The sequence below is a fragment of the Pseudomyrmex gracilis genome, unplaced genomic scaffold (genome assembly GCF_002006095.1).
Source record: "Pseudomyrmex gracilis isolate BER0280 unplaced genomic scaffold, ASM200609v1 scaffold_14, whole genome shotgun sequence".
NCBI classification, from domain to species: domain Eukaryota; kingdom Metazoa; phylum Arthropoda; class Insecta; order Hymenoptera; family Formicidae; genus Pseudomyrmex; species Pseudomyrmex gracilis.
Window position 1 is genome coordinate 1,140,668 of NW_018020598.1, and position 25,811 is coordinate 1,166,478.

Genomic DNA, 25,811 nt, shown 5'->3' on the forward strand with positions numbered 1-25,811 from the left:
CTCATTAATTGTGATTGGTCAACTCGCTGTATTATTTAAGCAAAGTATCCAATCACAGACCGGCATGAATTTTAACACAGCTTACATTTAAAAGAATGCTGACCTAAGCTGTGTTCCGTTTCACGCATTTATCTATACTATACGTGACGTGTACTATATATATATATAATCTGTGGTTTGCAGCTTCCACGAGCGCACACGGACGGCAGTTTTCGCTTGTATCCTCACCACGTCGGTGTTAGCACGGATAAGAACCATATCTACAAATATAGCACGGAATAGAACCATGTCCGCGAAAAGCGATTACAGTGATTACACATTCTCTTATGGCCGTGGCCGCTCTCAGTCTTCTCTCTGATTATATTTTCCTTTGAGTATATCGTTGAGCTAAAAATGATTTTGTGATGATTTGTGCGCTCGCACTTGTGCAATAATTTTGTTTGCAGCGCACATTTCAATAAGTACGAACAAATAATTTTTGTGACATATTAATCGTGAATTTCGCTAAAATGAACGAATTTCTTCGACGAGAGGTTAATAATTTCTTTCGTTTAGACCGGCGCAACGTTTGTTGTATTGTGTTTTTTTTTTGTGTTAATCAGCAATAAAAAAGAATATAAGTAATGTGAACAGCGTGTATACAAAAATAAATTTTATTTATTTTTATGATGATGTTATTAGGTCTTGCAAGTGTTTAAGAAACTCCATAGAACAAGATTAAAGAAATTTGAAGGCGACGAACATGCATTGCAAGGTAATACACTTTAGTAAAACAAAAAGTATTTGTTGTAAGAGAGTATTCATTATAACAGTCTTAATAAATAATAGTCTTTTGTTGCTTTCTAGTTGTGAGAAGTAAGATAAATGAAGAATATAGGAAGTACAAAAATGTCAAAAATCAAGCTGCTATTGAAGAGGTATATAAAATAAAGTCTATAACTACGGTCTACAACAGTTAATCTTAAGACACTAAAATTTATAAAAAAATTGACTATGACAATCTGTGTATTGTTATTGTTGAATTTGTTTTAGTTGAATAAATTTGCACAGGAAGTTGAACAAGAGATGAGAACAACTATTATCCAAGCTGTTGAAACAGCACCTGGAAGATTAAGTAATAATATAATTACAAAATAAAAAATATTAAAATAGAATAATATGATTAAATATTCAAATAATGATTGTTTTCCAGCACTGAACATTACTTCAGATGTCTTAGTAGATAATGTGCCAAGCAAAGATCAGAAAAATATCAAAAAAGATAAAAATCAAGTGAGGTGTTGTAAGGATACCGAACAATGATATTGAAGAATAAAATTAAATTTAATTGAAAACAATTTGTCACATAAATTGTAAATGTTGATGTATTTAAATAGTTTACTGTAATATTTGTAAATATACACTATTGTAGGTAGCTCTATATTTAAACATGCAAAAATAAAAACTCACAAATTTATTGGGTTTAATTAAAAAAAAAACAATTTGATTTTAATCCATAAATAAGTTAACCTTTATTTACAGCATTAAAATTACATTGGATGTTTAGAATATGTACAAGCTCTTTTGCCTAAATTGTTTCAGATATTTGGATTGAATTTTTCCAATTTAAAAATTCAATTCACATATCTTACATGATGATTATGCTGTACTTTCCTGCTCTAACTTCATCCTGAAACATGCACAAATTATTTTTAGATGTTTGTTACACATGTAAAGCTCTTTTGATATTCTAATATTTGATATTTATATATGTCTCACCTTAATTATATAGATCTTGTATAATTATTCACGTATACAAGAAGTAAGGATTGAGAAACGAGAGATTTCATTGAAGGAAAATTAGGTGGAGGAATTTTTTCTACTGGCGAGGAAGGAATTCAGTACATAAAAAGAGTTTTTGGAGCAAACCTGAGGAAGGGAAATTCAAAATGTGCAAGTGACCTTTCATTATAAACAACTAAAATGACAAAAATACAGAAGTCTTACACATGTTCGGGATGACTGCGTATCTGGTCGATCAAATCCGCTGGTCGCAACTGATCTGTGCAGATGCGATGCACCGCAGTGAACAGAGGAAACTTGTCCGTCAGGTTACGCGCTTTCAGCATGTCATGGACCTCATCCGCTGTTGCTGGTCCCTGTAGCTTCTGTCCGCTCAACAGCTCGTCCTCCAGCGCTTTAATGGTCTGTTATATTATTATTGTTAATTGACAAATTTATACACTTATTAAGTTTTTCGATTTTCAATATTTTTTTGTCACCTTGCCAGTTTTGACAAATTGCTCGCAAACTCTGCGATTTCTGCCTCCGTAGCAAGTGGTGATCAGATCCGCCACGCCACAGCTCTCGAAGAATGTGGAAAGTTTAGAACCGCTGTAAAAGGTATCGACGAATTTGACCATCTCCATCAATCCTAATCGGATCACCGCCGCCTTCGTGTTGTCGCCCAATCCAAGTCCGTCAACGAAACCGGCTGCGCACGCTACGACATTCTGTGAACAAAAACATTCGTTTACGAAATATGACACATTTTTGTACACAAGTGTCGTTGATTTATTTATACTTACCTTGAGCGCTCCACAAACTTCAACGGTCTCGCAATCTTCTACGACGACAACTCGAAAGTTTGAAGTCTGAATGAGATCCCTCAGCACTGGCGCCAATCGTTTGTCCTTGCATCCTGCAATTTTATTTCTGATTTGAACAATTCTCACAGCTTCGCTGAGAAAAGAAGAGAGAGAAGAAGAATAAAAGACTACCAATTGTGGTTTCGCAGAATTTCTCTTCAGCAACCTCATTAGCGAGATTGGCGCCCATTAGAACGTTACATTGTATTCTCAGATTTTTCTCGATGATCTTGGAGATTAACTCAATGCTGTTTCCTTCGCCCCGACCGAAACCCTTTGATATATAATATATATTTTTAATTGAATTCCACGAATCATATTAATTGTAAACACAAAATAAAAGGAAAAACAGTTTTGTGAAACATACTTTTATGAGAGAAAGACCGACTGCAGTTGGTTTTATGTTATCGAGCAATGCCGAGCACAACGTGCGAATAAACTGATGCGGCAAGACGAAAATGAGAATGTCGGCATCTTTGGCAGCCTCCACGACGTCAGGCACGGCAACCTGGAAAAAATAAAACACATGACAAAAACTCCACTTTTATTTCACATCACAACATGTAATAATAAATGTTTTTAAACATTTTTGATAAAAATCAATTTTTTGCTTTGCCATCGTGGAAATCAGTTTCATCACTATTGATATCACATACATCATTTATCTTGCTGTCTGATAACTTGTCCGGTAAAAAAAACCGATACAACGATATCTAACGATATTTGCGTCACACTGTAAAAGCGATGTAGGACGCCGCATATATAAATCGCGCTGACGAGCTGACAAGCAAGGTAATTTGCTCGATCTGCTTTCTCGGATCATTAGTTCTCCTCGAGCATTCTACAGAGATAGTCTGTTTGTTCGCACGATCGTTGTTGAAATCCAAGAGCAACAATGAGGCTCAACAGCATTATACCGAATTTTAAGGCCGAAACTACGCAAGGTCCTATAGATTTCTACGAATGGCAAGGCAACTCGTAAGTCGTTTATATTTGTATACGAAATTATCAAGATATTTTACTTCATATCTAATTTTTTTAATGAAACAATTTTAAATGAAACATTTTAAATGAAACAATTATTTAATGTATGCGCATTAAAAACAATGTTACGTAAAAAAAAGCGTTTATTTTTATCAGTTTGTTGCGCTTATTTTTGTGTATAGAGAGTTTAATTTATTGAAACATATAATTCCATAAATATAGAACTAAACATGTTCAAGAAAGCAAAATTTATATGTATGAACACGCCAAATTTATAATATGTATTACATAACAGATAAACGTAAAAGATAAATTATCAAAAAGAGATATAATTTATCTTGTTTACTCGGAAAAAAATCCTTCACACAACTCCGATAGCTGGTTACATAAATAAGTATATAATCGTACGCGAAATCGAGACGATTTCTTATATATGATTACAAAAAATTAAAATTAAAAAGTAAAATTATACATTAATTATAATTAGAAATCAAATTTATCCATGTATGAAGAACTGTTTTTTTTTTCCGACTACAAGTACATAACAAGTTGCATAACAAAATCTATCTCTTTTGTGTTTTGCAATAATTTTCTATCCGCATCATCACGTCCAGAAAAGAATAATAAAAAAAAACATCTTGTTCGCGGCTCGCCGCGTAAACAGCTTGAATTTACATTTGATTCAATTTGCACTTGTAATAAGATACAACAACGTGCATATGTCCAAAAATAGATCCTCTCATCCGTAGCAAACATCGCTGAGTGACAAGTTTATTGTAGATAACAAGCTGTGTGTCCACGCAATTTCGTAGCATACGCACACACGATAATTACATACGTATTAATTTTAAATTAATTAAGTAAAAACGATTGAACACATCAAAAAGTGTATATGTAAAAATTAAAGAAGTACATGTAAACTTTTTTAATTTATATATGTAATGGTTTTTTGTTACTGACAAGAGCAACGTTTGAAAACGAACTGATGGTTCGGTGATTGACATTGAAAAGTCAAAGGGTGGCCGTGAGCTGAAATAAGTAGATATTGCAACAACGAAGTTTACCCTTGGTATAAAGCCAAAACGAGGACTCCGTCTATAATAAGTGTTCGCACTTGAAAGTCGAGCTCTTTCAAGTCAGGGTAATCGCGACCGATTATGTCATTGTAACTTCAATAAGTATCGTAACAAGTGGTTACATTGGTGCTGATATACATTCTATCGCGTCACACTTGAAATTATTAAAATAAAATTCTTTTTTTGTTTTTACAAAAGCTGTGTATGTGTAAATATTTGATAATGATATTATAATATCCAAAATAATATTATAACATAATATTATATCAAATTTACTTAATCTAGTATTTTTTAAATATACATATTATATTTTATATAATTATATTAGCGAATTATATATTTCATATCTTATATTTTTATTATATATTTCATACATATTTTATTTATTTTTTAAATACTGCGCTTTAAAACCAGTTTTTATATGTTCTTGATTTGTTATATAACGATTATTTTTATTTTTTTTTTTGAAGATGGGTAGTTATATTTTCCCATCCTGCGGATTTCACTCCCGTGTGCACCACCGAGTTGGGTCGCATTGCCGTGCATCAGCCGCACTTCACAAAGCGCAACACCAAATTGTTGGCTCATTCCGTTGACAAACTACAAGATCACGTAGACTGGGTCAATGTAAGTGATTTTTTATTATTAGTTATTTTCTGATTTTTAATTTTTCTTTTATTGTGCAGGACATTAAGTCGTACTGCCAAGATATTCCCGGATCTTTTCCGTATCCCATAATCGCCGATCATGACCGCAAGCTTGCCGTGCAACTGGACATGATCGACGAGCAGAGCAAAGACGATCCAGAAACCGCTCTGACGGTTCGCGCGTTGTACATCATCAGTCCGGATCATCGCTTGCGACTTTCCATGCAATATCCGGTTTCTACCGGACGCAACGTCGAGTAAGAATCACTCAGCTTTTCTAATACTTTGCGTCTAATAATTTGCTTTTTATTAAATAACATTAATTGCATTTTTGTAGCGAAATATTGCGTGTGATCGATTCGCTGCAGCTTGTGGACAGAATACCAGAAATAGCAACTCCCGCTAACTGGGTGGTAAGTCTCATTTTGTTTCTTTTTTTCGTTCAACTCCTTTTATATCTGATTTATGATGTCAAAATATAATGACACAATAATATTAATTACAGCCTGGTGAAAAAGTAATGATCCTGCCGACAGTTAAAGAAGAGGATCTCCCGAAACTCTTCCCAGGAGGTGTTGATCGCGTATCCATGCCTTCCGGAAAAGTTTACGTTCGCACAACCACTAACTATTGAACCAGAATCTTCTCTCTACTTTTAAACACTTTGCAAATACTCACGCTTATTTTCTGATCTTTTGAGTAACTTTTGTTTATTAGCGCAATGTGTAAACTCAAAAAGAAGTTGTATCCATTAAATTTTTCTAATACAATTATATCGATAAGATTTTTTTAAATAAAAAGCAGATAACTCAGCAATTATATACTGTAGTAAAAATGTTAAATAAAAAGTGTTTCCTTGTTATTTTAATTGTGTCCTGTTTTGTTCAGCTGCTAATTTACCGACTAATTTCGCTAAAGATTCAATCGGTTAATGTGCATTCGAGATAATACTTGCCACATTTTCTGGAAGTTTGTGTCCAGGCAGGTATTTGACATTCTCGTGGAGGGTATTGATTATATTAGTCAGTTTTTCATTGTTAATGATTTCCTCGTACACGTACATTGTCACCCGAGTCTCAAATATATTGTTAAACTTCGTGACGTTTGCACCGACGATCTTTGCAATTGCCGAACCCCTAAAACACAATTTGTCGTATATTAAAAAAAAGTTATTACTTTTGTATACAGCAAAAATTACAGTATGTTTTGAAAAATTATACATTAAGATAAAAAACTTATAAAAATTTTTTTCTTAATAAATAAACAAATTGAATTCAAATCCATAAAGATTTCAAATAAGTATTAAGTATGATAAAAAGTTAAGGTTTTTAATTTCAAATTTTATTAATTGAATAATCGCGGAGTTCTCTCTGCGCATGCCATGTGTTATGTATCATCAAAATCACCTGAGGACGCAATAAAAGTTAATTTTGGAACAATAGAGACAGCGCTGTACACAATTGCATGCTTGTCAATGCAAACTAGATCAAATAAAATTGCATGACCGTTATTAATTTTAGAAGTAGTTCAACCTTATAAAAACGACAGATAAAACACACTTATTGCAATTGTCTTTTCTCTCTTTTGTAGAATCTACTTTTCACTGATTATTTAACATCCAACCACATGATTATGTAAACTTACCTGAAAAAGTTACACACACACACACACACACAGTTCTTATCTCACATTAGATAAACGTTCACATTTCTACAAAACATGTTCTATTAAGCGAACCGTAAGAAAAGAAAAAAAAACAGTAAGAAACGATCACAAAACAATTGTTAATCAATTATTCTCCGACACAAAGAAAATTACCAATTGCCGCTGCCGACGATGCAGACTCTCTTCTTTGCGTCCGGCATTCTTGTTTCTTCTTCTTGAATATATTTTTCTTGACAAATGAGACCGATAGTTCCGATCGACAGTCGATCAATCGCGAGGTCCGACTGACCGACTGACTTAGAAGCCTGCTGACCTTAGTAACGATCGTGTATTATTTTCTAGCAGCTTACGCGCAAGCTCTGGATTAAAGCCAAAGAAAGAACGAACACCTTGACAACGAAAAAGCGTCGCGACGGAATTAGCAATGCGTTGATAACAGTGATAAAGAGATACGATCATGAATGTAAACTTGACCTTGTCTTCCATTTGTTTTTGCATTAATTAAATGAGACCGCAAAATTTTGATTAATAGTTTTAATCTACACTACATGTAATCAAGACGTGTAAAAGAGTTTATTAAAAGTTATCACAGATATATAAGTAAATTCCAAATATTTAAGTACGTCTATGTATTGTGTTTCATATAATATTACTCAGATATTTCGAAATTTAAAAAAAAAAAAAAATTTGAGCATTTACGCGCAAACTTATTTGAATGTTTACAGAATTACTTAATTATTTGACTAAGTACTTTTTGCAATTACATATCTATAAATAACACAAACATACTCTGTGTATTTTTACTTAACTTTAATAATATATTGTGAAACAAAATTTCGAACATGTTTCACTTGCATAAAAATAAACAAAAAAACCAGACAAACTTATAACTAATATGAGTAGAAATCACTTAATTACTATCATGCTCTCGAGTAATCTATTCGTGTTGAATGGCGACAAAATCTTCTCTCGATGATCGATCATCAGCGATCTTCAAAGGCGGCATTTGGGCGTTATCGATGATGTCTTCAAAGGGTCTTCGTCCCTAAATACGGAGCGAATGCGAATTAACTCCTTCGGGCTGACATATGTTAATTGTCAGTATGTTAATTGACAATATATTAATTGTCAGTCTGGATAAAATAACGTTTATTAGCTAACCAGAAAAATGAGTATCATACAGAATGCTACCAAAATATAAACTTTAGATATAATAGAATTTATTTCCCGCATTTTGGTTTTTGTTTTTGTTTTTTTTTTTTAGTGCAAATTCTTTAAGTTGTTCAAGTTGTATTTTAGTAATTTTTTAAAAATCATAATTCAATTTTAGGAAAGGATAAAATTAATTTTAATTGTAGATCAACGAAAGGAGATTTGTTCTTGATATTCCAGGAAAACGATGAATAAAAAAGCTAAATTTGTTTTTTTGCCAACAAATAAGTAATTATATTTAAGTTTTCTTTTTCAGGTTACACATAACCGAAATTACTTCGTCGATAACACGTACAATGATCACCGATCAGGAAGATCTATAAATCTTATTTATCTACTCGATTAAAACGTGGAATAAAATCTGTGTCAATAAAATATATATATATATACATATATATTGTAAAGAATAACGATTCTTTTTCATTTGTTTATCGCGCTCAACGCGATACAAAATTGTTTTTTTCTAATTTCTTCAATTTTAAACCTAGTATTTATTATAGTTCTTGAATCTTTATGAAACAAATGCAAATAATATTTAAAATTGCGTAGTTTGACTTTATATTTATTATGTGTAATTTTATTAAATTGAATTTTTTAAACGTCAAATTTTTAAAACTATTGTAAATTCTCGGTAACAAGGGATATAAATCTGCGCGGGTCATAATTGTCTTTATGATAATTAATTTGATAATAATAAACCACCTTTATGATGACACTTATGAGCTTACATGTGTTCCGGATGGCTGCGTATACAGTCGATTAAATCCGTCGGTTTTAGCTCACCAACGCAAATTCGGTGAATAGCTGTGAACAATGGAAATCTGTTCTCCATGCCTTTCGCCTTCAGCATGTAGCTGACTTCTTCGGCGGTGAACGGGCCCTGCAGTTTCTGGCCGTTCAGCATTTCCTTTTCTAACGTCTCGATCGACTGTAAATCAATTATTGCTTTGTTACCAAAAAGTAAAGTGTATTTAATTCGAGACATCTTGTGTGTGTCACTGACCTTGCCAGTCTTGACAAAGGCTTCCGACACTTTTCTGTTGCGTCCACCGTAGCACGTCGTGATCAGATCGGCCACGCCGCAGCTCTCGAAGAAGGTCGTTAATTTTCCGCCCGGGAAGAACACGTCGACAAACTTTATCATCTCCATCAGTCCTAGCCTGATCACCGCAGCCTTTGTGTTATCTCCCAGATTCAGTCCGTCGACGAAACCAGCACCACAAGCAACTATGTTCTGTATAAATCATTAATACAGATATCGTTAAGATATCGTTACTTCGAATCAATATGAGATAAAAAACAATCGTCACCTTTAACGCTCCGCAACACTCCACGGAGTCCACATCCTCCACAACCACAACTCTGAAGTACAACGTTTGAATCAAGTCACGAAGTAATGGCGCCATCGCTTTATCTTTACATCCTACAAATTTCAGATTAAAAACCGTATCAATTTATCTTATCGTCTATTATCTGTCACTGGCAACTATTAATGTCAATGCGAAATGCAAAACAAAATGCAAATTACATAAGTATAAAAAAAATACATATCAAATTACATAATATGCGAATCGAATCTGTACATATATTGTACAATACATATATTGTACAAGAACGTAGAAGTGCTAGTATCAACAAAATATGTTATCGTGCATTTTTACACAACGTGAATTGCAAATTTGTTACTGTCGCTGTTGCGCACTACTCTTTTGCACTATTGACAAGCAACGATTAAATTATTGCAACAAAAGTAATAAATCAAATAAGAATTCAAAAAACCGATTTTAATTCTTACCAATTGTAGTTTCGCAGAACATCTCGTCGGCTACCTCGGAAGCCAAATTTGCACCCATCAAGACGGATACCGGAATTTGCAATTGTTCGGATATTATATGGGAAATAAGTTCGATACCGCCACCTTCTTTCTTGTCGAAACCCTGCGGAGAATATTTAAACAGTCATCGAATAAATAATTTTATTTACAAAATCGTGCCTGTGTCGATGTAAAAAAAAAAAAAATTGAAGCGTACTTTGATTAATGACAATCCTACGGCCGTGGGCTTGATCTTCCCCTGCAATGTGCTGCATATCCTTCGGATGAATTGATGCGGTACCACAAAAATGAGTATGTCCGCGTCTTTTGCAGCGTCCACCACATCGGGAACAGCAATCTATTTCGAAATAAAACAAATGCACACTCTCTGAATCATAATGAAAAATAAAACAAGACAGAAAACACTCTGAGTAAATTGAACAAATTTATTTCTTTGTTGGAAAGCGTTTTTAAAATTAAAGAAAAAGATACAAAAGGAATTATTTATACCGGTAAAACCTGCGATTGTATAGGAATGGTTTTTTCTTTTGCGACACGGTATGAGAATTCTATTTCCGCGATTATCGGTTTTTTGTTTTAAAATGGAACATTCAATGATAAGTAAGGACAATTATATCATCATGTGAGCGCAGACTAACGTAACCTTGACGTAACTTCTTTATTGTTAAAGTCGTTCGGTCTAGAAAAATTATATGAAAATGCAGCGAGTAATTTTCACGTACATGTGAGTTTACAGAAGTCAAGCTACAATCATACACGCGCATAAACGATATCTCAACGACACTCTATCTAGATGAAAAAAGCATTCTAGGTGCAACTATGTGTAAATTCTAAAACTTTATATTCCCGAGACGACTTTTGGATTTTAGACGTTTCTTTAATTATAAATTTGTACGTGTTAGTCTTTTTTTTGAACTTTGTACCTTTGTACTAAGAAATATTTTCAAAAACCGTAGGTCATATATACGAAAGTGCGCATAGTTGACAAAACCGGTTTCGTATGTAAACTATTAGCGAGATTTACACATGACCAGTTGAACTAATAGATATTTTTTAAAGCAAAAACAGTTTCTCTTTCGTCTGTATATAATCTTTCAGACATTCTTAATTTTCAAATTTACATTGTTTATTCTATCTTTGTTTTCAATCGCCCTTTTGACGTTATTAAGTTGATTCGATTCTCTACTTTATTGCTTTTTTTAATACATGCTTTGAATGATGTACAACGCGTTAATAGCATCTCACGTCAGGTACTCGCCCACAGAATAAATATATATTTCATAAAGACGTATTATTCTTAGCCAGCTTTGCAGCCAATCCTCGTGACAAAATAATCCTCGCAAAGGTATATCTTAATAGCTCATTTTTATCAAATTCATATTGAATGGTACGGATTGTGCGAGTTTTAAAATAAACAATTTCAGAAGAAGTGAGAGAACGCACGAATGATAACGAAACGCGAATAATAGAACGAGATGCGGAAACACCGCGCGGTGTGAATCAATACAGCTACCTTGATCGCGGTCAGGGTTCGGTGACTAAAGTTCGAGATCGCCAATTCATATCGCAACGAGCGTAATTGAAAACAAAAAAAAAAAAAAAACGGAGCTGACGTTCCGAGCGACGTTGCTGAATACAGAGATCAGCCGCTTATCTTCCCTTCTTATCGCTTTTTTTCGAGGTGTGGCAATGTGGTAAAACAAATCTAATGTTAAGAAAAAAAAGAACTACTCTTAACGATAAACTAAAAAAACTTTATATATGTCAGACTTCAGGAAAACATACAAAAGTCGTGACATCACAACGTTGCAAGTTCGTGGATCAACAGTCGAGTAATTTAAATTTCTGTGGATGCACGATGTAAAAAACTTGAAACTGATCAAAAATTACGAATACAATATGAAATACTTATTTAAATAAAAAAACAAATGTAAATTTAAAAAATAATTTTCTTTACTTTTATTATTCTTTACTTTTATTTACTTTTGTTCGCGCGCGGCGCGAACAAAAAGTACTATTAATAAAGTATTAAAAAAATAGCTCATATAAAGCTAAGATGAAAAACTCTTTCGCACACATAATTAACTGATAAAGTGCCCACACACAGAACAATATTCTATACACTCCATTAGATGTTCCATTAAGACGTCTAATGGAAGTTACGTCTGTGTTAACTCACCACATTCTCAGGAAGTTTATGCCCCGGTAGATATTTGACATTTTCATGGGTCTCGTTAATAATCTCAGTCAGCTTTCTCCCATTGATAATCTCTTCATAAACATACATAGTAACGCGATCGTCAAAGCTACTCTGCGTCTTGGCATTTTTACCGACTATCTTTGCGATAGCCGAACCCCTGTAAAAATGCACATCAAGATATATAAAATATATATTAGTTGCAAAATATTTTACAACTAACATATGAAAATATCTTACAACTTGTAAAATATATTAATTGTAAAATATTTTTTATTGTAAAACAAACACACAAATGTCGAGTTTTGATTTAGAAACGTAGTTTTCAGTTAAAAATCTAATTTAACAAAATAATTTTTAATTATTTTCTTAAACTTTCATAACATGTATAACTTAATGTATATATTTAATAAAATATAAATTATATTTAAAATGTTTTTTTAATATTATATTTATGATGTTTTTCTAATATTATATTATAATAATTATGCAATATGTGTTACGACATATAATACATAATTTTAAAAGACACTCGCACGAGTGACGATAAGAATCGCATTTCATGCCTTGCAAATCAATTATTAATGATTACATTGTCAGATCATAAAAAAAAATTTGATTTAAATGAACAGAAGCGATCACGTACGTGCAAATAATTTTATATATTGTTCAAAAATACTTGACTAAACTGTGATCGGTCGCACAATAAACTCGAGCACGCGCATGGTAAACAAATATGCGCGAATATCTGCATGTGCGCGATGCCAGGCACGTGCAAATCGATCACCATACTCGTCGATATACTCGCTTTGGACAATCTCGAGAATATCTTTACCGTCGTTTCACTTTCACGCGGATTCATTCGTTTCTTTTTCGAACTCACCAATTGCCGGAGCCGATGATACAAACGGATGCCATGGCGCGTTCAAGGACACTGTTCGACGCGAATAAAGAGAGAAGAAAACTAACCGAGGAAACGACGCGAGAACTCTTCTGCCTGGGTGTCGATAAGCGACTGCTGGAAAAGAGGACCGAAGGCGGCGAAGAACTAGCTGAGATCGAGCGACGCGTGCGTATTCGACTCCAATCCAAGTCCGGCTTGATAAGAATGTATCTCATCATGTCGGGTGGGAGGGCCACCAGAAGAGTCCAAGCTGGAAGCAACTAAATGTAATGATAGTGCTGATGAACAGTAGGTATGAATTACTCTTCAGAACAATGAAACATGGAAATTACCTTGAAGAAAATTTATGCTTTATTACAATATTGAGGAAGAGAATGACAAGTGTTTCAGTATTTTATCTAAGAATCTAAGGAAAGGATTGAAAGAATACAAAAAAAAAACTATTATGTAACACTTTTAATTAAACTTCCAACACATTTAAACAGATTGATATTTAAACATTTCTATTCCGAATTAATTTCGAGAGATCGACAAAATAAGAATTTTTTGATAATTTTTATCAAACTCTTATGAATTGGCTGTTTAATTTTATTTAATATTGAAAAATAGACTGGGTGGATTAAAAGGCTACATCTTGTGCTAACAAAAAAAAAATACAAAACAAACATTTGAAAAAAAAAGTGAAATTTCCAAAATAAAATCGATTTTGATAAAGTGCGTACAAGTCGCCTTGTCGAGCTGGGTCGGAACATAATGCAATCACCGAGTTTTCACGAAACACGCCCCTCAATCATATGCCACATTCTTTATTACATAACGATATTCTGAACAACATCGATCGTCTATGCGATATACATTTGTTTCCAGATCTACAGGCTCTACAATGTGTAACGAGAACTTTCGTATAGATCGCGTAAAACAGCAACTGCAATTCGTAAAACTGCTGAGACTTTTAATATTAGATAATGACAAAAGAGAGATCTACGTATAATTGCCACACATTTTACACACTCAAAGAAAAAAGTTTCAAATATTCAATATACATCTTATTTACATGTTACCAGATGAGAAAAAAAAATTTATCGAGACTTATTTTCTCGTCATCATCTCGCATTATAAATCTTATAATCTTATCGATCAAAGCGCTGCTCGTTTGCGTAAACTACATAAGAGATGTGGGGGAATAATTTGTATTTTTGTCCATCAATAACTTAATCTACGAGTATAATTTTTTATTTATAGAGACATTTTGTTCTCTATCTTTCTAGTTATATAACTGACTTGTTTCAAGCGGATTGGTGGACTGATCACATCCTCATATTGATACAGATAATAATAATGACGAATTGTTAGTTAAAGAGTAATTATTTTAATCCTCAGTAGTCGCTTGGGCAGCATCGAGGATGACTTCGAAAGAGAACGGTTGGAAGCTGTAGCCCAAACCAGCGTAGAACTTGCTTTGGAACTCCACCCTGAAAGTTAAATATGAAAAATATATATAAAATAGTCCAATATAAATACTTGAAAAACATTATAGAAAGCTGTCGCGAGCGAAATTTTTTACCAATGCAACCGAAGCGTGTGCAGGAATGCCGAAAGACCTTCCATGAGCACAAGGATTCCTACAGTGAGTACCGCCCAAAAGGCGAAGACAGCGTAGAGAACAATGCCGCCGTCCCAACCTTCTCTCGCCAGACCGTTTCTCATCACCATGTTCCACAGCACCTCGGACAGCTGGGCGTGAGCGAGAGACAACGCCCACAATCGCAAATAGGAAGCGGTATGCGACACGCTACCAAGGACATATTCAATAGTGTGTATGCCCTGATGAATGAACATTTCCATTGTGTTCTCGTCCTCGTCCTTGTGACCACCGCCGCTCTGAACGACGCCTCCACTCTGCTGCAACGCTCCCATACTAGTTTCCACATCGCCGTTTTCGGCGCCGTGATTGTTAAGCTGATAGTGCTGCTTCTTCTGATTGCGCATCGTCAAGATTGGCTTCGCCAGCAGCATCCACGGTATACAAAGCACAGCCACGACTACCAGGAATTTCTGTAAACCGCTTTGACCGCCGTACATGTAAGGATCGCACTGGCCGACTTTCGCAGCGGGCTTGAAGAGAACCATGTTTATAAAAGTGATAAGTACTGAGGGCGCGCAGCCAGGACCTTCGATTAAATCGTTCTTCGGTCCATATTTAATCCATTTGACGAACATGAGTATCACCATGTAAAAGAACAACGCCATGAGGAAAATCACTTGCGGTACGAATTCGCAGGTGATGTTCAGACGCCTTTTGAAGTACATGTGGTTCCACAGTCCGACCATCACACCGAACAGCATGTGTATCACGCCGAAAATAATAGAGATTTTCATCTTGTACGAATTTTGAAAGATGATTTTGTTCTCGGCCAATTGCCACACTGGATCCATGCCAAATGGATAAGGATAATCGATGTAGTCGATGGAACTGGGATTCAGCGTTAGATCCTTGTTTGTCTGGACGGTGCTACGATTGTAGTTCACCATCCAGTTGGAGCCAAAGATGTTGAGCGACTTTGAGAATATGTCGTTGTAAATAAGACCCGTATACATTGAAAACAGACCCATAAGAAAGATGATATAACGACCGCCAAAGAAGATGTTCCAGATCTCGTTGTCGCTTTTCTTAGCTGCCAGTGGTTTTTCCTTCAGTACCATCCATCCGCCAAACAAGAACATTATGAGACCGTGGCCGGTGTCGCCGAACATTATTGCAAACAGAAACGGGAATGTGATGATGGTGTAGGGCGAAGGATTCATCTCACGATAAGAGGCGACTCCGTACGCGTCGATTAATGCCTGGAAGCCTTTCGTGAACTTGTTTGTGCGATTATATGTTGGCGGATCTTCGAACGTCTCCATGCGATTCAGGATAGGCGGTACAGAACTTCCGCTGCGCTCCTAAAAATAACAGAACAAACGTTAATCTTCTGGAAAGATGAAAATCATGAAAATAATAAATCTCGCGCTCGTTAATTACCGTTCCGCGTCTCAACGCTAATTGGATGATCTCGATGTCCAAGACAGGCACCCAGCACTCGGCGATCAGACACTTCTGAGTTACGTCCAAGTTGAAAAGATTAAGAGTGTGATAGATCGCCTTAATTTTGCGGACCTTGATGAACCAGTTCTTGATGTTCTTCGCGGCAGCCACTAGAACGCGATGACGATGATCCTGTGTTTGTCCTAGGACCTGATAAGATCAATATTATTTCATTATTAGCTTACGCACAAGAAAGTGTTTATAGATGTTAAAAATATTATCTCGCAATATATATTTTGTACATGAAGCATGAAAATATATTCTCACAGTATTCAAATCTTCAATGCGTGTCATGACACCCATTGCCATCTCTCTTCGATCAGCTGGCGCTTCCGGACAAGGATACAGAGTCGCTCTGAAACCTTCGCAGATCTTTTTCACACGAGTCTTCAACTGGTCGCCTTGGAAGAAGATGATGAAGACCGATTTGTACACCTGGTCCCCCTACATTCGTCATTGTCGAGTTAGGATCAATTTTCTTCGATTGAATCACAACTCAATTTCCGAACGTTAATGTAACAAGACAAGACTTACCGTCGAAGGATCCTCCAGAGGAGTTTCAATTTCCGCTTGGCGCAGGAAGACATTTCCGCGGCACGCACGCCACAGCATGCGCTCGAACGCGGGGATGCGTTCTCTCAGGATAACTCCAGCGACGAAGCTGCTCGCGTGATCACACAAAAAAACAATGTGTTAACAGATATCGTATTAATACAAATCGAAAATCAAGTACTTAAGATTGTCTAGATCGGCCATCAGGTGTGCGTTAACGCAAATTGCACAGGTAAAACTCGTCACGATTGTTTTGTTTCTTGCGGTTCGAGTGAAGCATCGAAATGATGAATTGTTACGACGATATTAGCCTTCAATCTGTATCGGTCAATGAGACTTGACGTGTAGATCATTCCCGTGGAATCGCTAGCCAATTGAGAAATGATGATTTCTGTAGCCATGGTCATTCTGTTCTTTTTTTTTTTCTACATACCTCAGCAGAGCACTTCTGTCAACGATTCTATGGATCCTTTGAGACGATCTTTGAGCGACATACTCCAACAAACAGTACACGTGTATCACAGGGAACAAACTCGAGGTATGTTCGAACATCAGAACATACTAATGCTAAATACCATGGGAGCCATACATTTTTAACAAGTTGTTGCGTATGAAATTTTTTTGTTAAATTCCGTTACGTGACCAACGTAATAGAGATGAATTCCAATTTGCCAATTCTGATGTAAAAGACGTTAAAATATAATTAAAATCATTGTTACAAAGTATACACGTATTTTTCCATAAATTCTTTTTACGTCAATAGAGAAATTTTTTTTTTACGTTAATTGTTTCTTACATTAAGATTTCATATGCAACGATTTCATATAACTGTTACTATATATTACGGTTAAAATTCACGGCAAACCTTTAGAAATTGTTTTTAAATATTGTTCATAGTGCATCTTAAATCTTAAAATCTTTAAATCCTTAAAAGTTTAAAATCAAAAGCAAGATTCAAAACATTCACATTTGAATGTGATTATTTTATTTTGAATTTTTTGTTGTTCAGAATAAAAATAATCCCATTCAAGTGTGCTAAATATATTTGAATATATATATAAATAAAATTGATTTAATATTCAAAGATCTCAAAAGTTTTCTAGACTTGAAATTTTAAGGATCTAAAGTATCAAATGTACAAAGACTAGGATTCTAGGATCTAAAATACCGGGTTGGTAAAATTCCAAGTATCCAAAGCGTTGAAAATTCTAAAATATCAAAGAAAACCAAATTTCTAAAAAAATGTCGCAAAAATATTGAATCTCTATAAAAAATAAGAAAAAGAATACTGTTAAAATCAAACTATCGATTTGTACAGTTTCAAATATTCGATAATCTCTGAACTAATTCAGCAAATACATGAAATTTGCTCGAAAAGATGTAGGAAGTATATAATTTGAAAATATTGTTTTGTTTTCTTCTATTTCTTTGACGTATTTTTACATCTATAGATTAAGTTTTTTTTTTTTAAATCGTTAAGTATATGTAGAGCTTGAGACAGAATCGAAAAACTCATTCAACTCTTCGGATTCCTGGGACTTGGTACGATAAGGATGGAAGTGTAACGGGAGTACGTACCCCAATTGGACAGGGCCAAGGGCGGACTGGCGAGCGATATTATCATCGCTAATCAACGCACGTGTCATGGACTCGGTGGGGTTCAAGCCCGCGTGCTCTTGCTGACGACACAACAGACAAGACACAACCACATTAGCCACACTAGACACGACCACAATGCTCCAACTCGTCACTCTGTCTCTCATTTATAAAGGGACTTGTCACTGGTTACTCTTGCTGGTTTTTTGATGAACTTGAAATATTTTTTAATAACGCGAGATGTTGCAAAAAAGAACGACTATTTGATTACGCGATTCTTTCTTTATAATTTAATTTCCCTATTTTTTCTTTTACAATTGCAAAATAATTAACAAAAACAGTTATAAAAGTTAATATTATTCTGCACGTTCAAAATATTCTGCACCGAAATATTTCAAGTTCGTCAAGTTGTATGCTAAATATGAATTGCCAAAACGTGAAAACAGTAACGATAATAGAAGTTAACTGGATTGTCAAGTGATAGTTAAACAAGAGAAGCGGAGAGATACATGTGCCGATGTGGATACAATTTACACTTAAAAACATCCATGTGGGGAACAATTTTACGTAAACGCGTGTTCAAACATGACTATTAAAAATTGTATCTCTTTACTTTTAATTCAATGCATTAAAAAGGGTGTGGTATAAATAAATATCATGAGAAAATAATTTTCAACTCAAATAAAAGAAAATTATATACATCACACAGTGTTTATAATAACACTAACAAATTAAAAAATTCCTAAATTTTTACCCCAATAAATACTATATATGCATGGCAATTCCTATTTATCAAAAACAATTCCTATCAAATCTGAAAAAAATCGACAAGCTATCATTATTTTGTCAATCGAGCTTTAACACACACATTTTATGGACAATTTTAAAGAGGCAACTTTATCGAATCGTGTTTAGAATCAACGCCTGCTGCGAGAGCAGACATTCGGTTTTCACAAGGAATTCAGTTTTTAATCGATCAGAAGTGTCGATCAAACTAAGACATCATCACTGGCAGATGATGTGTGAAATAAAAGAAATAGCAATAATCTATTTAAATCAAGCACGACACAAGCCAAGCTATTAGATTGTTAAAGAAGTTTCGTTGATATTTTTCTCTCTCTTGTTTACCTTTTCAATATAATTTATAATAGTATTTTTTTATCTAACTTTTTGAAATAGTCTTTGGATCTGGATTAAGAGATAAAAAAAAATATCTCAATGAAACGTCTTTAACAATCTTTAATAATGATTCACACTGATGTTGATTATCGAAGAATAAAACGGAGTGCGAGAGCATGCGAATAAGCGGCGTATTTAATAAACATACAGACAGACAAATCCTTTGTTAAGGAGGGAAAATTTTGTTATACATACCCATGGCCACACCATCATCATTTATTGTTATTTACAACGTTTGCATCAACTACGATGAGAATGAAAAATTACAACAATTTTTTTTTTCTTTTTTTTTTATCGCGCGTAACATCGAACTCGACAGCGAGCGGACTTCGATCGATTTCGTTCGGCAGATACTCGATACAGTTTGAATTTTCTCTGCTTAAAATAGTGATGTTAAGAAACAGGTGACGTATCAAACTGTATCAACTGTTATTGGTCGGCGCGACTATTTCGCCGATTTCTTTCTCTTTCTTTTTCTCTGAACACGTAATTTGCAACAAGAAAATGAGTGAGAGCCTTCTTGTACTAATACAATCGATAAGTAAACATCGGTTATTCATAGAAGCGAACAGTCGCGTTTGTCTTTTCAAGTGCGTTTCTGGAGCATTTCCAATGTAAACCGAATTGCATTTTCACCGTTTTGCCGTCAGTTTGGAAGAAGATTTTCTCTTGTGTGACGAAAAATGCTCCAGCAACGCAGGATGCGGCTCTGTTCGTTGAGCGATGGGGTCTTTGCTAGACACAGGCAACAACATCGAGGCAAAAACAGCTTCGCAAAACAGATCCATAAATAACGGTTGATAACAGCTTGCCTGAGTGGATTCCTATAATGTGCTCCTACGTCTGCCGCAGTGTACAGGTGCTGTAACCACAGAATACACTAACAGGGTGCCTCTACTATTTATTTGTATCTAGCCCTACGCCTACTCTAAATAAGTGGTGCAGAGCGAAACCAAAAAAAAAAAAATAACGATTCGAGAATTTGATTTTTCTTGCGACTAATCCCTTTGAGTAGATTTTTTCTTCAACACCCTGTATATAGGAAAGCTCCGCGCTGAGCACATTTTCAGTTTTGTTCCGTGGAATCAAGACCAAATTTTTCCAACGTGACATTTGATATTTCTCATTTAAAGATTCAAGCAAAGATGTTAAAAACCTCAAATCTTTAATTTTTTAGTTTTTTTTTAACTTGAAACTTATCGTTTTATTTATCTCAGTTTATGTTTGATTCCACGGCAACATACTACAAAACTGCGCGTTTCAAAGTACATATAAGAATATTCACGGTAGTTTATTTGGCTGCACATTTCCTGAATTACTCTAACCCACGGATTACTGATAAAATAATCCACTTAAATACATAAAAAAATAATTATCCATTTAAATACGACAGATACATGTTTATTTTTAATAGTAAAATTTGTCGCCGGAATAGTTTTGAACATTTTTTATAAATGTCAATGTTAAATTTTTTATTTTACTTGTTCCTCAGTAATCCAAAGGTCGACTAATGATAATCTGCAACACGTACTGTAGGCATGCGACGTACTGAAGTACTTAAAATGATTTTCAATTCATCGTGAAAATGCAGAACGTGGAGATTCTTGTGTATAAAGTAAAACAAATCTGAAGAAAAATTAAAAACTATGTGAAAAAGTCTAGAATTTAAATAAAAATATTTATAAAGTAAAATAAAAAAAATAATGCAATATTTTTTAGCATTATTATAATAAAATATAAAACCAATTTTCTCTAATACATAAAGTAAATAAAAAACTATCGAAATAACTATCCAAATATAAATGTGTCAATCTCAAGTGTACGACTGACTTTACAAAAAAATGTTAAGATATGTAATAATTATATGAAATTATATTCACTTAGTTTTACTCGCATGATATGTGTCCGCAAAATTTCAAGCGGATATGTTTCAGTTAAGCTGCGAAAAAGTATCCGTTTCTAATTTCTAGAACATCTTTGTGATTCGCCGCGCTCTGCATTATATGTGGATGTACGCCACATGTTAATTACCCGAGCTTAAGAGCCTGGCCGCCAGCGCGGAGGCCCTCCTCACCCAAGAGAGTGACTTGCTCTTCCTCACGGCTGGGGTCTGCCATCTGCGACACGACACCTCCATGCTCAGCCTGACAACAGACACATGTCACCCCTCTTTCGCCCTATCTCCCGTTCCACTCGCTCTCGCTACCAGACTGTCTTTTCTTCTCTCTCTTTCTCTCTCTCTCGCTCTCTCTTTCTCTCTCTGTTTCAAAATTCTCTTCAACTCACCAACGTCGAAGAAGAAGGAGAAGAAGGAGAGAACTCTTCTCGATTTCGCGTAGTTTTGTTCGCTACATATTTTGATCTGTGTCTAACATTAAATCTGAGTCTGTGATGCTTAGTCATATGTGTATATGTATATGTTATCACAATTCTAAACAATTAATTTACATAAAAAAAACAATGTAGAGTTTTGTAGAAATCAAATTTTTGCGAACAGTCGAAAAACACGAACTATTCTATACAAGTCGAGAACTTCAAACGAAAAAAATACAAATTCACTTTCTTTTAATAGAGCTTCTAAATTTGATCCAAAAAAAGTATGAATTTAATATCAAACATAAAATACCGCGCTCACGCAGTCAATAAGCATCACAAACTATGTAACGTTCATGCACAAAAATTGTAATTTTCGTGATTCTACACTTAATGTCAATATTACAATATTATTTATTATAAACTGCAATTTTGTGCTACTTATAATTAATCAAACACTTACATACGTATAGAATCTCACTACTTTTCTACGCATGCCACATGCAAAGAATTTCATTTATTAATTCAATAAAGGCCATTAGATTTTCCATGATTTAAATATTTAGGCACAGTAGATATATTTTTAATATAAATTAAAATAGTATTAAATAAATACGAAGAGCGTGAGTAAAAAATCGGCCTTTAAAGAATTAACGTAGAATATAAAACGTTTTCCACATAGACAATATATATTTTACAATCAAGTAATATTGCAGACATTAGTACAAACCATGCACATTAATTCGATTTTATTAATTACAAGGCTTCATGCTGTTTTATCGCGCCTACAAATAGCTCATTTTTAGAGAAAAACCTTCTCCATAAATTTTAAGAGAATTTTATGTTATTTTTTTAATAAGATCAATACCTAATGCTTCTTATTAAATATATAATATTCCTACGGTAATATACATTTTCAATTTTATTATTATCACTATGCTGCTCGTATCAATTATTTACTATAAAAAAAAATTCTGTATATTTATATAATTTTTCAACAACATTGTTCACAAATATCTGATTGAATGTACAACACGTATATGTATGTATGTGTGTAAATATATATGCAAACATGTTTGTTTTCCCACAAACGTGCAAAGTTTTTCTTTCCAACAACAATATACTTTCTTTTGTTTATGCATAAAGGGATAAGTAAAATGGTGATGCATGTAAACATGTAAGGTTTTAAGAGTAGTTTACTTGGTTTACCAAAACACGTTCTTCTTTAAAAAAAATAGTATAATAATTGGATGGGTAAAATATATAACCGCGTTGTAAATGATACACAGTAGCGTCTTCTGTTATAAAATTCTGGAATTTTTGGACTGGATGGACTTATTTGGATAATTTTGTTTTGTTGTATTTGTAAAAATTTATGCTTTATATAGGTATTATATATAGGTATTATGGTGTAGTTATTAAAATATACTTGGCGCGAGACGCTACCGCGTCTCTTGATTAATGGAGTAAACTGGAAGGAACAGATAGAAATAAAAAAACTAAATTAACGGTGTGATTACTACGAAAATAAAGAAGAGAGATGTTTCTAATAAAAAAAAAATAAAGAAGACAGATGTTTTTAATGAAAAAAAAAATACTAAACAGAATATTAATAAATATTAAGATTATTAAATATATATCATCTAAGAGGAAGTATTTAAAATTATTACATATTCAACACAATTATTTTACTGACTACTTTTTCAAGAGATACATTTACAAACTACTCCAAAAAACAGTTCTCAGTTTGTGTGCAAAGATGCTGAGATCGTCGATGCAAGGGAAACAACATTGTATATTGCAATCTCTCAAAAAATTCTTTGATGCTACATACGGCACGAAAGTTAACAATACAGTTTCTCTCGACGCTAAAATCGACTATAACAATATTAATTACAATTGAATATAGAAAATCGATACAAAACTGCGACCGGAACCGGACAGCTTTCAAGGGACTTAAAGGGAGACAGGGCAGAACGAGTGACTTGTGTCCTTTGCGGCTTTTGGTTAGTTGGCAACACTAACACATTAATAATCCTAAAATCACTCAACAATAATTAGTGGTACACAAGGAAGACATTCTGATGTTTACGAGTAGTAATCAATGCGCCTGTGTCAGATAATTGAATCTTGCAGCTTTTTTTCCCCTATATATAATTAATTAACTCAAATGCATTCTCATTTAGTGTTGCACAAGCGCAAAGACAAACTTTCGAATATTTATCTAATTTGCACAGTCTCCAGCTTGGTCATGCTTCAGAAATTTTGTTCGGCTTACAGACTTGTTTGAGCTTTCTAGCACCCTTTTAAATAATTAATTACATGAATTTTTTTCCCCAATACACAAATTTTATGCAACGTTGTCACATCAATGAGATTTCCTCATGCAAATATCTTAGAATTTTTGTTTTTATAAAAATGCAACAAAGACTTCATTTATAAATACAAAATATACTGTATGACGAAACTTAAAAATATTTTTGGAGACAGGAAGTTCAAGAAGTCCCATTAAAGTGATAATAGATTTTTATACCGAAGCGCGTGTTACAACTAATTTCTACTTTATCACAATTGTGTTTAATCAATTTATGGAAATGTTAGCCAAACAAATACAAAATTGTAAGTTGTAACATTAAGTTCTTTGCAATATTTTTGTTTCTTTGTGTAACACTTTATTCATTAAAAACAAATAGTTTTTATAATCAATAATAAATGTTTTGAAAATAAAAAAAAAAAAGAAAAACTGCGCTTCTTTCATGACAAAATAGTTTTTCTTGTAGAGAAAAAGTTCTTATATGTCCGTCGATTTTGTACAATATATATATATATATATATAACTAAGAATTATTAATATTATTAATTATTAATATTTACAACCTATTATATATGTAATCCATAAAAAGTTTATTCCACACGACATTCCAATTGGACAGAACAATTGACGAAAAACCCATTAAAATTTTTGTACATTCCCTTTTCACAATTCCATTAGTTTTGTTTTTCATTTAACTCTTTTTGACAAATTGTAAAAATCACCCTTGACAGTTTATAACAATCGAAAAGCTCAATTTATCTTCATTCAAGAAGGTAAAAATTTATGAATACTGGCAGTGACTCACCTCATCGAAGAAGACCTGAGTCTTTCTTAGAATGTGCTTGAGCTCAGTTAGCTCCAGGAAATTGCGTTTGAGTGCTTCGGCATTCTGATTTACTTCTCTCAACTCGTTCTCCAACTTCTCGAAGGTGGCCTCCAAGTCGATCATCTCCCGTGGCTGCGGCGCTTCCGGGTTCTCGCCAGTATCCAACATCGGAATACCATCCTTCTTGATTTCCTTCTCCAAGTAGCGCAACTTGCGCTCCATCTCGTCGCACCGACGTACCTCGTTGACGAATTTTCGTTGGAAGGCATTGACATCGGGATTCAACTAACACACAACATACATACATTTTACGGATCAGCAACCTTGACACGATAACGAGAAAAAAATCCAGATTGTCTAGATCTGTCCAGCGAGACACAAAGAGCTGTCGCGATAGTTACCAAGTCTAGTAAAATAAAAATGTGATTAGAGAATTGTGATACTTACATCGCGAAATTGCACCAGACCGAGCTCGCCAAGCTCAGAGACACAGGCATAGGCAGCCTCGCTTTGAAGAAACAGCTGACACAAGGTCATCTCCTCGCTACGAAAGAGCGAGCCCATCTTTGCGGTGGAAGTAACAACGTGTCAGTCAAGTCGGTCTTATTCGAGCATTGAGATTATCCGAAGATAAGCGAACCGTGATAGCGATCTGTCCGGGACACTTGCCGCCCTGTCGTGTTCCAGGAACTGCGCTCTCCTCAGGAAAAAACGGAGTGGGTGGGAACGGATAAATAATAATCGATCGCGAGAGAATCACGAGGTGCGCGAGCGCGAATCACGTGGTGGCGCTCGTG

At 34.3% G+C, this 25,811-nt stretch overlaps 5 protein-coding genes across 10 annotated transcripts; 2 read left to right on the top strand and 3 right to left on the bottom strand.

The window, feature by feature from the left end:
- The first annotated feature begins 290 nt into the window (after positions 1 to 290).
- LOC109863936 (complex III assembly factor LYRM7) lies at positions 291 to 1,456 on the top strand. The gene is made up of 5 exons (XM_020444635.1): positions 291 to 533; positions 682 to 754; positions 847 to 917; positions 1,033 to 1,114; positions 1,193 to 1,456. The coding sequence occupies exons 1-5, from the start codon at positions 510 to 512 to the stop codon at positions 1,300 to 1,302; spliced, it is 360 nt and encodes a 119-aa protein (XP_020300224.1). The 5' UTR covers positions 291 to 509; the 3' UTR covers positions 1,303 to 1,456.
- Positions 1,457 to 1,537: 81 nt separating this feature from the next.
- LOC109863934 (glycerol-3-phosphate dehydrogenase [NAD(+)], cytoplasmic-like) lies at positions 1,538 to 7,370 on the bottom strand. Of its 3 annotated transcripts, XM_020444631.1 has the most exons (8): positions 7,153 to 7,346; positions 6,290 to 6,470; positions 2,995 to 3,135; positions 2,760 to 2,901; positions 2,568 to 2,680; positions 2,262 to 2,492; positions 1,987 to 2,186; positions 1,538 to 1,669 (listed from the first exon to the last, which is right to left on the bottom strand). In XM_020444631.1, the coding sequence occupies exons 1-8, from the start codon at positions 7,197 to 7,199 to the stop codon at positions 1,639 to 1,641; spliced, it is 1,086 nt and encodes a 361-aa protein (XP_020300220.1). In that variant the 5' UTR covers positions 7,200 to 7,346; the 3' UTR covers positions 1,538 to 1,638. The 3 variants fall into 3 exon arrangements, with proteins under 3 accessions (XP_020300220.1, XP_020300219.1, XP_020300221.1); XM_020444632.1 differs by lacking the exon at positions 1,538 to 1,669 and having other exon boundaries at positions 2,066 to 2,176; positions 7,153 to 7,357; XM_020444630.1 differs by lacking the exon at positions 1,538 to 1,669 and having other exon boundaries at positions 1,983 to 2,186; positions 2,262 to 2,680; positions 7,153 to 7,370.
- On the top strand, positions 3,393 to 6,150 carry LOC109863935 (peroxiredoxin-6-like). Its single transcript, XM_020444633.1, has 5 exons — positions 3,393 to 3,605; positions 5,158 to 5,314; positions 5,374 to 5,591; positions 5,672 to 5,747; positions 5,840 to 6,150. Exons 1-5 carry the CDS (start codon positions 3,523 to 3,525, stop codon positions 5,966 to 5,968), a joined length of 663 nt encoding a protein of 220 aa, XP_020300222.1. The 5' UTR covers positions 3,393 to 3,522; the 3' UTR covers positions 5,969 to 6,150.
- Positions 7,371 to 7,635: 265 nt separating the features above from the next.
- Positions 7,636 to 13,342, bottom strand: LOC109863933 (glycerol-3-phosphate dehydrogenase [NAD(+)], cytoplasmic-like). The gene is made up of 8 exons (XM_020444629.1): positions 13,126 to 13,342; positions 12,225 to 12,402; positions 10,242 to 10,382; positions 10,007 to 10,148; positions 9,522 to 9,634; positions 9,215 to 9,445; positions 8,940 to 9,139; positions 7,636 to 8,044 (listed from the first exon to the last, which is right to left on the bottom strand). The coding sequence occupies exons 1-8, from the start codon at positions 13,158 to 13,160 to the stop codon at positions 7,993 to 7,995; spliced, it is 1,092 nt and encodes a 363-aa protein (XP_020300218.1). The 5' UTR covers positions 13,161 to 13,342; the 3' UTR covers positions 7,636 to 7,992.
- A 590-nt stretch (positions 13,343 to 13,932) lies between these two features.
- Positions 13,933 to 25,757, bottom strand: LOC109863928 (V-type proton ATPase 116 kDa subunit a-like). 4 transcript variants are annotated; one of them, XM_020444619.1, is made up of 9 exons: positions 25,462 to 25,757; positions 24,994 to 25,299; positions 18,308 to 18,465; positions 17,603 to 17,614; positions 16,769 to 16,895; positions 16,502 to 16,678; positions 16,172 to 16,384; positions 14,711 to 16,092; positions 13,933 to 14,618 (listed from the first exon to the last, which is right to left on the bottom strand). In XM_020444619.1, exons 1-9 carry the CDS (start codon positions 25,576 to 25,578, stop codon positions 14,516 to 14,518), a joined length of 2,595 nt encoding a protein of 864 aa, XP_020300208.1. In that variant the 5' UTR covers positions 25,579 to 25,757; the 3' UTR covers positions 13,933 to 14,515. The 4 variants fall into 4 exon arrangements, with proteins under 4 accessions (XP_020300208.1, XP_020300206.1, XP_020300207.1 ...); XM_020444617.1 differs by lacking the exon at positions 17,603 to 17,614 and having other exon boundaries at positions 18,365 to 18,465; positions 25,462 to 25,756; XM_020444618.1 differs by lacking the exons at positions 17,603 to 17,614; positions 18,308 to 18,465 and adding an exon at positions 21,593 to 21,678 and having other exon boundaries at positions 25,462 to 25,756.
- Positions 25,758 to 25,811: the final 54 nt, after the last annotated feature.

Excerpts from the sequence above, each read along its gene's own strand:
- LOC109863936 (XM_020444635.1), top strand. The coding sequence starts at position 510 with ATGAACGAATTTCTTCGACGAGAG. Across the intron at positions 918-1,032 it reads ATCAAGCTGCTATTGAAGAG|TTGAATAAATTTGCACAGGA; the intron begins GTATATAAAATA and ends AATTTGTTTTAG. Across the intron at positions 1,115-1,192 it reads AACAGCACCTGGAAGATTAA|CACTGAACATTACTTCAGAT; the intron begins GTAATAATATAA and ends ATTGTTTTCCAG.
- LOC109863935 (XM_020444633.1), top strand. The coding sequence starts at position 3,523 with ATGAGGCTCAACAGCATTATACCGAATTTTAAGGCCGAAACTACGCAA. Across the intron at positions 5,315-5,373 it reads ATCACGTAGACTGGGTCAAT|GACATTAAGTCGTACTGCCA; the intron begins GTAAGTGATTTT and ends TTTATTGTGCAG. Across the intron at positions 5,748-5,839 it reads CAACTCCCGCTAACTGGGTG|CCTGGTGAAAAAGTAATGAT; the intron begins GTAAGTCTCATT and ends TATTAATTACAG.
- LOC109863934 (XM_020444630.1), bottom strand. The coding sequence starts at position 7,199 with ATGCCGGACGCAAAGAAGAGAGTCTGCATCGTCGGCAGCGGCAATTG. Across the intron at positions 6,471-7,152 it reads ATCGTCGGCAGCGGCAATTG|GGGTTCGGCAATTGCAAAGA; the intron begins GTAATTTTCTTT and ends ATTGTGTTTTAG. Across the intron at positions 2,681-2,759 it reads ATTCTGCGAAACCACAATTG|GATGCAAGGACAAACGATTG; the intron begins GTAGTCTTTTAT and ends ATAAAATTGCAG.
- LOC109863933 (XM_020444629.1), bottom strand. The coding sequence starts at position 13,160 with ATGGCATCCGTTTGTATCATCGGCTCCGGCAATTG. Across the intron at positions 9,446-9,521 it reads AGTGTTGCGGAGCGTTAAAG|AACATAGTTGCTTGTGGTGC; the intron begins GTGACGATTGTT and ends TGATTTATACAG. Across the intron at positions 8,045-8,939 it reads CGCAGCCATCCGGAACACAT|GGACGAAGACCCTTTGAAGA; the intron begins GTAAGCTCATAA and ends CTCCGTATTTAG.
- LOC109863928 (XM_020444619.1), bottom strand. The coding sequence starts at position 25,578 with ATGGGCTCGCTCTTTCGTAGCGAGGAGATGACCTTGTGTCAGCTGTTT. Across the intron at positions 25,300-25,461 it reads GTCTGGTGCAATTTCGCGAT|TTGAATCCCGATGTCAATGC; the intron begins GTAAGTATCACA and ends GTTGTGTGTTAG. Across the intron at positions 16,385-16,501 it reads GCATTGAAGATTTGAATACT|GTCCTAGGACAAACACAGGA; the intron begins GTGAGAATATAT and ends TGATCTTATCAG.